The sequence below is a fragment of the Hemibagrus wyckioides genome, linkage group LG26 (genome assembly GCF_019097595.1).
Source record: "Hemibagrus wyckioides isolate EC202008001 linkage group LG26, SWU_Hwy_1.0, whole genome shotgun sequence".
In the NCBI taxonomy this organism is placed as follows: Eukaryota; Metazoa; Chordata; class Actinopteri; order Siluriformes; family Bagridae; genus Hemibagrus; species Hemibagrus wyckioides.
Window position 1 is genome coordinate 10,409,155 of NC_080735.1, and position 12,105 is coordinate 10,421,259.

Genomic DNA, 12,105 nt, shown 5'->3' on the forward strand with positions numbered 1-12,105 from the left:
AGCAAACACTTGCAGGGTAAAAAAAAATTAATAATAAAATAAAGTCACACTACGAAGCTAAATCTCAATGACGGACCATTTCCATTTCCACGTTGATGTTTTGTGGAAGTGAGCATTTTAGGTTATGGAAAAGAAACAGGAAAGCAGTCTAAAGAAGGCTGTAACATTAACCAGAGCTGATAAAGGATTTCTCCAGAGACTAAAATAAAATTACAAATAAATTAATAAATTGACCCACAAATTTTTGGCTATTTTTACTCACATATTTTGTGGATCAAGGAGCTCCAGAAAAAATGTTTCAGCTGACACACATGGCACACACTCCATGGGGTGATTTCTCTCTCTCTCTCTCTCTCTCTCTCTCTCTCTCTCTTTTTCTTTAAAACACGAAAAGGCAGGAGACATTTTGCAATTTATCTTATTGTTGTTTTTATTTCGAAAAAACACCCCACCGGTAAAATATGAAAAGAATGTCTTTGTTAAAAACCAGCTGTCACAGCAACTCTACTACAAAATATGTGCATAAAGCAATAAGGGCAAGACCCTGAAAAGACAAGAATTCTTTGGATAGCAGATATGTTTTTCCCCCCGTTATAAAATAAACATATTGTATTATAATGAGCAGGGCTACAGAAATCATACATTTTAAAATTGCGACACGGAAAAACACCAAAGAATAAAAAAGACTTGCGATGTCAGCCTAATATTTGGTCGTATCAAGAAGTCCTTAACTCCCACTAAGTCATTATAATCACATCAACCATAAGAGGAATTACTGCTGGAAAATGTATTACAGTAACACGTGTTTTACTGTTTATTTTTTTATTTTATTTTATTTTTTTGCATTTTAGTTTTTTTCCTTCAAAGCTGACATAGCAGCCTTACGACTTTACCATTACTTCAGAATTGGAGACTTGGAGACTAAGGGGGGGAAAAATCTATTTTTTTTTTCTTTTCAGAGTAGCCTAATCTCTAAGAAATGTATTTTTCCATCACAAAATATATAAAGTATAAATAAACAGCCAAAAAGTGCAGTCATATCTTTTTCTTTTTTCTTTTTTAAACTTCTTGTGTGTGTGCGCGCGCGCGCGCGCGTGTGTGTGTGAAAATTTTTAACGTCACAGTCTAACACATAAGGTAACGTCGTTTACGCGATAGACTACATTACAAACACCCAGCATTATTGTACAATATTAAAATAAAATATGAAAATAAAATAAAAAATAAATAATAATAATAATAATAATAATAATAATAATAATAATAATAATAATAATAATAATAATAATAAAGAAACCAAACAGATTAGGGAATTAATGAATTAATTGGGAAAAGTGCAAATAAATAAATAAATAAATACATTTTAAGTGGCACTTATATGTATTTTGTTTTGATTTCTTTTTCCCCTCATTGGAAAATAAATAAATAAATAAATAAAAAGAAACGTGTTAGATGCACGAGGCAGCTAGTCTAGTTTATGTTCAATCTCAGTGCAACTGGTGGTCAATAGCCTGCTCTCTCTGCTTGTCCACACTGTTGTAAGATTATTCAAGTGATTTTAAAGTCCCTCTCGGCGTTATTGCATCTCTATTTGGACGTCTAGCCTACAGCAGGGACCGCAGTCTGTTTTTAAATGGTGCACGACTCTTGGAGCACTCACCATATGTTTAAAGGGGGGCATTAAAGCGGCTCTACGTTCAAATCAAAACCATCAAAAAAGTAGTCAGCCTAAACACCTAAAGTCTGTCTAACACTTGGCCGATTAGTTATCGAGTAAGCAGGTAAAGTTTACCTAAGTCTATATCAACAAAAGAAATTTCATCTCAATATTTTTTTTTTGTTTGTTTCAATTTTTTCAAAATCTTGTCCATTCTCCCGACTAAACGTCCAGTACGTGGTTCAGATAGGAGATGTAACAAATAGCCAGTCTGAGGATCTCGATCTTGGAGAGCTTCTTGTCAGGAGGCAGGGTGGGCAGCAGCTTCCTCAGCTCGCCGAAAGCCACGTTGAACGCCTCGACGCGGATGCGTTCTCGAGTCGCGTGCGCCGAGCGGTACTTGGCCGTGGCGCGCCTGCGCCGTCGCTTCTCCTCGCGGGTGAGCGGCTGCTGCGCGAGGGCTTTGGATTTCCCCTCGGCGTCCGTGGTCAGCTCCTCGGACATGCAACCGGCCTTCATGTCACTTAACACACTTTCGGCGTCCGAGTGACTCCATGGCAGCTCGGGATCCGTCTGGTCTGGGCTCAGCATCATTTTCACCACCTTTTTTTTTGTTGTTGTTGTTGTTTCTGTGAGCTGTTCTGAACTTTTACAGCTCCTGAAAGGACAAATGCAAAAGATTAGATAATAATTAGAAGTAGTTTGTTAACGTGTCTTAATATCTACGTCATGCACAAAACTCATAGATATTAAGGCACCCTTGTGTTGCTTGTATATACATATGAACTTTTTTTTCCATTCACAGAAATAGTCTACAATACTTGTTGCACATCTTTTTGAATAAAACATTCACTCTATATATTTTTTTTACACTTCATTTAAAGAAGTGCACAAAAATTACGATTGAATTGTTTAAGAGTTCGCAGCTTTCTCCAAAACTCTCTTATGATAAGGAATCTGTTGCATGCTTTTACAGAATAACCCCTTGGAAAAATAACAGAAAAGTCGTGTATTATGTTTTTTTTCCCCCCTGACTAAATCTTAAGTCATTTTTTTGTTATTGCAATCTGTAATGACGGGAATCTAAATGTCATATAGAAAATCCTAACAAACACCGACAACTCAAATCAAAGTCAAAAGAAATAGCGCACGCATCTTAAACATTTCAATCAGCTCCATTCTAAAGAAAATAACTATCTAATGCACATAAAATTGTCTTTCTTTTAAAGTTTTATTTGATATATATATATATATATATATATATATCACATATATATATCAGTGTCCTTTTATCCCCCTCAGATCATAAAAGTTTCCATAGAAACTCCATTTTTATTTTAATGCATGCATATTTATGCATATAGGTATTGTTCAGGACTAAACGAAATCATTGCAAATATGATAATTTTGCAGTCTTATTCCGTAATTAAAATCATCCATCTGTCACGCTATAACACTTGGCGCGTGCTGCGTGACAGGACAAAACGGAACCGGAATAATAAAGAGGTTCAAAAGGTTAACATCTGTTGTAGGAACTTCGAGTTTCGATCAGCATCAATGTTCCTCACGAACAAACCGTGTTCATAACCATATCTATATCTGTGATATGCATGTTGTTCTAAATTGTAAATGTGGTGCACAAAATGAATTTTCATTAAAAAAAATCGTTTTATAGAGCAGTTTTTCTTTTATTATTTATGATTATTATTATTTTTTTGCATTTTTTTTATTTAATTTTGCTCTTTTAACAAGACCTGTCTAAAGGATTTGTTTAATGCTTTTTTTTTTAATATAAAGATTGCACATCTAAAAGATCTAGAAAATTTTTATAGACGAAATATTTACAGAAATATATCATATTTTTTGCTGAAAACATAACTCTTGTTCAACCAACCGTAATATGCTGACAGGTCCCAAAAAAACCCCAAAAAACAAAACTCCTGATGGCCTTGAAGTCCTCACTCCAACTCTTTCCTCTACTCGTGTGTCTTTCCTTGGCTTTTTTCATGCAACATCTTCTTTGCACATCACTTCGTTTACTCACGAGCCTGATAGAGTCTGACACAAATCAGCTGCTAGAGCCGCAAAACTATCTTTAATCTGTATATATACCGGCTAGATTAGTGTATATTAGTCGAGCAGATTGTTTTTTTCCGAAATAATCGACTTTGGAATAGATTGGAAAAAAATAAAAAAAAATAAAACACGTCTCGTGACGTCTCGTGACCCCCCGGCTTCAGACAATAGAGATGGCAGTGGCGATAAGATGATGGGGAAAGTGCAGAAATGCCTTATCTCCTGGACGAGATGGCGATCACAAGCACCAAATGCCAACAGAGTAAACAATCCTCGAATGGAAAATCATTTCAGCTGAATATTCGCTTCCTTTCTAGGCTATTTAAGCAGTGCGAGGTCGGGTCCGCTTCTGCAAAAAAAAACAAAAATACAAAATAGAGATAGAGACGTGTGTAGAAGAGCGGAATAAAAAAATACTACTTCCTAGTGAAACGCTGTCCCGATTGACGGGGAGATGGAATATATTTGTGGGGCGGTATTGTCTAACACCGCCCCTTCTTCCACCACACCTCCCTCACTTCTCCACCCCCTCCCTCTCTCCATCTCTCCATCTTTCCATCTCTCTCTCCCTCTTACCCCTCTATCCCTCTCACCCCCCCCCCCCGAAGGGTCCATAGGCAAGGATGCTGAGCGTGAAGCAAAATAAATAAATAAATAAAAATCTTGTATCATATCTGGAAAAAAAATATCTGTTGATCTTAATTGATTGAGAAGAACTGTAAAAGTCCAAAGTCCATGCAGGGTAAATATTTGTCACAAACAGGATGCAAGATAACTTTAATCATCATTCTCTCTCTTCTTTGAACATCATATTCTTCTTATTGCTAAACATCAGCTAAACGTATATTATCACTACTAAACTATAGTGAAAACATCCAGCATGCATCTTTGGTAACTTTCATACAATGGTTTATTTAACCTAAAAAGTTGCATGCACTCTACCATTAAAGCTCGTGGTATATAACTACACCTGGTCCACATTTCCAGGTGAAAAATACTTCGGAATGAAAGGTCTGTCCTTGAGGGCAAAGACATAAAGACATGTATAGCTTAAATTGTGTTAAAAAAAAGTGCATGGGATGAATAAGATGTTTTGGGAGGATGTGTTGACTAGAGTTTAACTCAGTTTAATGTTATCTACATGTTAATAACAGCTTTATTATTATTGGCAAACATTTACAATTATTCACAACAGATTGATAGATTAAAATGTATGGCATGTGGTTTGGATATTGTTAAACTATATTTAATGAATTAAATCTGAGCCTAGGTGTTAAAGAATAATGTTTAAAATGATAGTCTGTACTTCATCAATCATTTCAAAACTCTATTTCTTGATGATTTTTTAATTTTGGTATTGATAAATTATACAGAACAAAGTGCTTCATGGACACTAAGTTTAGGTGGGAATAAAGTTTGGTACCTAACCTTGCAAAGTATGGATTTAAAAGCGATTAAAAGCGATCAAATCAATAGTATTTTCTAGGGAAAATACCTAGTTACTGCAAGGATAAATGGGTTAAATGAGATGAGACATAACGGAAAAATGAAATTGAATGTTGCCTTTAGTTCAAACTGATGCTTGAGGTTGTTGGTGGACTTCAGTCCCTGTATAACTTTTGATATCTTTTCTCACAATAATACCAGATTAAAGCATGGGCTGTAAAATATATATATATATATATATATATATATATATATATATATATATATATATATATATATATATATATTTGTGTAAGAAAAGTGTTTTCTTGAAAGATTTCAAACAATATGTTTCTTTCTATAACCTAAATATTCAACCACAGCACCAAGAGACTTAAATGTACTTCTCCTGTACTTTTCCTGCTCAAATCTTTCCACATCACTGCATCAGTGATTCTTGTGTATGCTTGGCATCCAAGCAGCAGCCTGGCATTAGTTGGATCTGTATCGTGACCCTGGTGTTACCCTGCCCCTGCTGCATATCCCACCCAGGGAGAGCAGTAGGTCTAGGTCATGGCTGTGCAAGTGTATTCATGTGCCGGTGGTGGTGGTGGTCAGGGAGTGTGTCGTGGCGACCGACCGTGCCTAACGAGCTGATTAAAACGATGAAGGAGGCTCCACTGAGGTATTGTGGCCCAGAGCCACTGCATGGGGAGTGTCTGTCTCTATGTGTGTTGGTGTGTGTATTTGTCCGGGGCGAGGGTTAGTAAAGGCGTCTTTGCAGTGGAGAGAATCGGGGAGAGTGGAGAGGTTTAAGCCGGAGGGCTGATGGGGGCGCATCAGAGGGGTGGACAGACGGATGAAAAGGATGGAGGGAGCCGGTGATTGATGGACAAGTCGCCTTCAGCCCTAAGTCAAGAAAGATGTGACATGGAGAGACTTTGTGGGGGATGCCAAGAATGTATGCGTGTGTGTCTGTTGGTGGTGGTATTGGAGACCTGTCAGAAGAGAGGAAGAATGCTACACTGACAGGGAGCACACATGGGGTCACTCTAATTGTGTAGTGTCAGTAGGGCCAAGCAGAAACCACCTATCCTGAGACTCCAACTCCAGATGGCTTGTTTCTGACTGTGGCAATTATAGCCCAGAAACCAAGGCGCAACAAGGACATCACTCGCACCTTGATCAAAGGTCACAACGAGAATACTGACCCATGCTTTCAATTAATGTTACCAATGTTGGCTTTTCCCCTATTTACTTCCTGTCCCAAACACTACCGGTGGAGCCAAAACTCCTTGAGATCAACACACTTGTCTGTAACCATGCAAATCCATAATGAACCTGATGTGTTGCAAACAAGACTTGTTCAAACTCCTCCAAACTCTTAGAAGTGTCCTCATGGATTCTCTTGTGTTTTACCTGCCTCCTGTCTCACTTACCGGTTCCTCTGAGCACAAAGGAAGAAGGGATTAAGGGATGAGTACATGTAGGCTAGGAAGCTGACCGGACTGAGTAAGGCAGACCTTTTATCCTAATTTGCTTTAAAAACTTAGGCACAGTGCTATACACTAAAGTATTGAGGGATCTGCAGAACAGGGGCTTGTTTACACATCTGTTGGGAGTGAATAATTGAAAACTGAGTGATAATGTAGTGTCAACCTTTGGGGATGTGTCCAAGCTCTCGGTTTGGATCTTCACACTCCATAGTTGGATTCAAGACTTGTCAATGAGTTTGCACCCAGTCCGAGATGTACTCCAGAGTACATATCACACTTTTATTTCTACCTCAAGCTATTAAACACTGTTTTGTATTTGTGTTACAACTTGGCACCTTTGCCGTTTCTGTTCATTGCTTTTGGCAGTGTGTGTATGTGTGTGGCAGGAGGCTTCCACAATGACACTGGAGCTGGCCAGTAGTGAACAGGAGGTGTGGGAGAGCGAGCAGGGGGCCGGCGGTCCCAAGTGAAAATGTGGCCATCACCGAGCCTTCTGCACCATCTGTAGTCCCAGCAGGGATCCCCCTCCCTCATGCACAAGTACATACATGCAGCCAGACGTGCACACACTCGCACATGGAGGCATATATAAAGAGGCATATTGCGATTGTCAGTGATTTGCTGTGGCTCAGTAAAACAAATCTGCTTATTACGTTATCTCATTTTTGTCCAACAGCTTAGCCTTTTGAGCAATATTATTGGTGTGGTTGTTAAATGTTTGTGTAATAATGTTTATAATAGCTGGATAAGTGGTTTATTCTATATTGCCATATTTATTCATGATGGAGAACCTTAACACGCCAGATGTTACCTCATGAGTCGCTTGCGTGAGGAGTATTTTGTAGTCATCAATGTATGGGACCAAATAAAACTTCTATAAACTGTATTAATAACTCAATTTTATAAACAGTTAGAATGGTTAACTTGTCTTTAACCTTGTTTGTTGGAGTCGTACAATCGTCTCAATGGGACCGTCATATATATACATATTATTCAGCTCTGATTATTACCTGAACACTCACAGCTCTTGGGTTATGGATTTGATCCTGAGTTAAGGTTATTAGCATGTTGCATCTTCTCCCTGTTTCTGTATGGTGGTAGATGGATTGGTGACATGATATTGGTGAATGTGTATGTGCATGAGGTGCTGTGATAGCATGGTGGGACATCCTAGCTCTCCCAAGAAAAGCTTGCAGATCCATTGTGACCTTACCAGGATAAAGAACTAATGAATAAGCCTAATGTACTACCTTCCCACTCTATTAGGAAGGCAAAAACCAATTGTTTTGGCAGAAGGAAGACTATATGGATGAGAATGAATATCAGTTGTAAAAGCTTGGGAATTTCAAAAAGCCATAATGACAGAGAACACTGGACTGGCATCTTACGCAAGGTGTATTTGTGATTTTTGCCCAATGTTCCTGGGACACGCTCCAAATCCCTGACTAGCTTTAAGCAGTTACTGAAGATAAATATTGTACCGCAACACTGACTGGAACATCCATTGATGTATGATGAAGAACTAATGACAGATAGTCATCAAAGCATAGGGCTATTTTATAGTGAAATTGCATTGGATCCAGATGCTACTGCTGATTTTTTGGCTTGTATAGAGGGAACCACGCCAACAAAGCATAGGGTGAGACAAGCAGACAGACAAAGATGTTAAACATCAGCTGGGCAGGTAACAGAGTCAGGTGAGAAGAAGCCCCATTAGCTAGCTAGTGATTCAGGTATGTGCAGATGTCTCGAGCATCTGGGTGCAACAACGCCTGATCTCCCTTCTTCTTTGCTCGCTAATGCTTCTGCCAGTAGAATTGTCTGCTCCTTTCCCACTTTTACTCCTACTTATGTCTCAGTCCAGTGCTTCTGTCTATCATTAATCCATTTCATTCTAGCCACCCGATACCAATAACCCTCACTCAACCTTTTGTTCAATTTCTATAGCCTTTCAATCAGTCCTTTTAAGAGGGCTGAGTCTTGGCACACTCAAACCTCTTAACTATTTTCCACCTAACCCTGGGTCACTGTTCACGCTGCTTCTCTTCATTTAACTCTTCACATCTAACCCAGCCTCACCCATTCTCTCGCACTAGCTCCCTCACTCCCTCCTCTACCACCTCTTGGCCTGTGTTTGTATGGCAGTGAGGCCTGGTTTTGCTCGGCTCTTTAAATCGTTCCTCTTTTGCTCCTCCAGCTGGCTGATGGGTTCATTAGACTGACAACCATGCCAGGACTCCACAATGCCCCAGTAGAACCACAAGGGTGTGTGTGTGTGATGTGTGTGTGTGTGATGTGTGTGTGTGTGTGTGTGTGTGTGTGTGCAATTTGACCCCTCACAGCTCCCTTGGCATCCACCCTGGTGCTGGGACGAGCATCCAGGGTGACCACATGGTAGTATATGGAGTGGGGGAGGCCATTTTGGGTGGACTTGGACTTGAGTGTCTCTGCTTTAATGAACTTGTTTGTGCATTGGCTCATTCATTAGCTCCTGAATTACAAGAATCCAACCAGCCTCTTGGCACTCAAACTGCCTGTTTGACTGCAAACCGGATGGCTGCATGGCACTGGCATTGGTTGCTCTGTTCAGATTTGATATGTCCGTTGCTGCAAATAAAATGGCAAGGGATAGAATGGGCAATGAGGTACCATACAAGCCAAACAGGACAAACCTGAAATCACATAACTTGGAGGTTGTGTGTAGGGAAGTGTGCCAATCTGTGGGATTCAAATTAGAAATAATCAAAAGCTTGGTCTTTTACTTTAACACATGCGAAAAGTACACATTCACATGAAACAGGATGTTTGGAGGCCTTTTGTGTTATGGTAGTGTATGGTGAAGCAGGAGGTGTTATTAACACTGTGAGAACATGGGGATTGTAACAGCAGACAGCTCTGTTCTGGAGGAGCCTCAGGAGATACTTCACTCCAGTCTGATAAGCAGTGGCACAAAAACATGACATAAACTCGAATGTGCCTTCATGTGAGCAATGTAGCTCGGGCTGATTCGGCATTAGAACGATGGAGCTATATAATCATCCAACTGTGTTGCTTAGAAAAAGGTTATAGAAATTAAGTCTGTAAAGGGGATAACGAGGTGCCCACATGATTCATTTAATGTTTCCCTGCAATTTTGAGCCTAAGCAATTCATTACATTCAATTATGTTATTCGGCTGCGCTTCATTCTGATTGGTCAGAACATCATGATTCATTTTCCATAACAGCACCTCTGACAGTAGTTTGGCTGCGAGCCAAAGCACAGGTTACTATTGATCCATTCATTCAAATCTATTATTGTTTCTATAGTAACAACTCGCACAGGGACTTACATAGGGAGTGTAGATGCTTTACATAAACTAATCTGAAAATCATATGCAATTATTGATATGTAAGGAGATGTTTATTTAACATACATGTTAAGCTGTTTTTATTTGTCACATATACATCACTGCACAGTGAAATACCTTCTTCACATATCCCATCCTTGGGGGTTGGGGTAAGAGTGCACGGTGAGCCATGATACAGCACCCCTGGAGCAGGGTGGGTCAGGGGCTACAGTGGCAGCTTGGCGGTGCTGGGGCTTGAACCTCGAGCTTCTGACCAACAATGCAGAGCCTTAACCACTTGAGCTACCACCGCCCACAAAATCAGGGGAGAATGTGAACACAGTCCCCGACTACCAGAAATTAGACAATCAAGATTTCCACATTTGGGGAATTCTCAGTGTTCAGCACAACTGGAGTGCAATGGGTGAGCCTCACCCTGGGTGAACTTGATCATGGTATCTCCCCTACCAAGTAAGTATCTATGGAAGTGTATATGGAAGGAGTCTCCAGTGTCAGTTTGTAGCAGTCAGAGGTAAAGCTGAAATATTAGGTTTTCTGACATAGGAAGGTTTTGTAGTTTCTTGGTAACAAGATGAGATGAAGATATCTTAGCTTCATCAAATTGTGGTGTAATAAACACTTCAGAATATTTTGTTATAAGATAATACACCACTCATCTCTCATTGGTTATTTCCTGTAAACTCAACACACCAGCATGTTTAATTCCTTCATTGTTTCAAGGTAACATTTGGTCTATTGGAAGGCACCATTTTCACTTTCTTAATGGGCTCTGTGTGATAAAACATCGAAAACTGTGTGGTTATCAACATTTGAGTGAAACTCACAGGTGACGCTAAGGAATATTAGAAATATTAGTGATTTTTTTTTCTTTAGTATAGTTGCTAATAGAAGATAAACAGTGTGATATGCGGCAAGACAAATAATATATTTAGAATGTTATTTTTTGTTGTGATTTTTTAATATTAAAATGAGCAAAACCTAATTTATCCTCATTTATCCATCTGTAGATTTTTTGGTTGGGTGTGATAGTTGACAATCATTAACTACCTTCACCATTTCAATTCAATTCAATTCCATTCCATTCCATTCCATTCCATTCCATTCCATTCAAAAAACCTTATTTATCCCCAAGGGGCAATTTAAGACATTCAGTTTAGTTAAAAAAAAGATCAGTGCAAATACAAAATAAAATCAAATGCTAGAAGTTCAGGCAGAATTTGAATGAATTACAACTAGTATATATATATATTTGTTCATTCCACTGCTATTACAATTAGCTACTATATAGTGAACAATTTTGGGGAAATTTTAATGTCGCACACAAAAATCGCACCTCATAATGGAATTTCTTGGTTGTAAATTAAGATCTTCAATCGATTAAGTGACTTTACAAGCTACTATTAGATGATGGCACAGGATGGTGCACAACTTGAGACCAGCTAGAAATACGCTAGCTGATATGCTAGCACATGATCATGAACAGAAAAATATCCTTAATTCCTTATGCTTGCTTTAAAAGAACTTTGCGACAATGTAAGCAGAAGATTTCTTTCATCGTAGGCCTATCGTCTGAGAAACTTTATCGTACGAGCTGACAGTAGAATACACGTTATTGCATAGTGTGTTAGAGAATTCGGCCAAGATTGTTTCAGGATCATATCGTACAGTGTGACAAGAAATAATCTTAAAAGACTAGCTTATGACAACAAAATATTCTATGTAAATTAAGGCTTTTGAATAGTTAAAAATCATACGCTTTTTTCAACGAAGGATTCTAGCCTCCTAAAAAGTTTCGAATGGAAACCATTTCTGAAAGTGAAGCCATTGTTATAGGGTTCTGTGGGATGCTAGATGAGACCTTGATTAAGATTAGAGAGATGTAATTGCGAATAACTGTAACGTAATTATTTTATTATTAGTCTGAAAGCTTCCAGTGACTAGAGAAAATGAGACTAGGCCCATATCTGTGCATGGTATGGTGATTACTGGTTTCTAAATGTCAGCAGATACTTTATTATCATATAGGCAGTGATTGAGCAATAGGTGTAACTCAGTGTTTGTTGTGTGCCCTTGTTTCAGGTACAGCAGTGGCCTGTAATGAGC

General features: G+C 38.8%; 1 protein-coding gene and 1 non-coding gene across 2 annotated transcripts; both read right to left on the reverse strand.

The window, feature by feature from the left end:
• Positions 1-794: 794 nt before the first annotated feature.
• On the reverse strand, positions 795-4,164 carry LOC131346584 (helix-loop-helix protein 2-like). The gene is made up of 2 exons (XM_058380077.1): positions 3,552-4,164; positions 795-2,315 (listed from the first exon to the last, which is right to left on the reverse strand). Exon 2 carries the CDS (start codon positions 2,249-2,251, stop codon positions 1,880-1,882), a length of 372 nt encoding a protein of 123 aa, XP_058236060.1. The 5' UTR covers positions 2,252-2,315; positions 3,552-4,164; the 3' UTR covers positions 795-1,879.
• A 6,139-nt stretch (positions 4,165-10,303) lies between these two features.
• Positions 10,304-10,460, reverse strand: LOC131347283 (U1 spliceosomal RNA). The gene has a single exon (XR_009203743.1). It is a non-coding gene; the product is annotated as a U1 spliceosomal RNA (small nuclear RNA).
• Between the last annotated feature and the right edge of the window lie 1,645 nt (positions 10,461-12,105).

Bases quoted from the DNA above. Each gene is read 5' to 3' on its own strand.
- LOC131346584 (XM_058380077.1), bottom strand. From the start codon at position 2,251: ATGATGCTGAGCCCAGACCAGACGGATCCCGAGCTGCCATGGAGTCAC.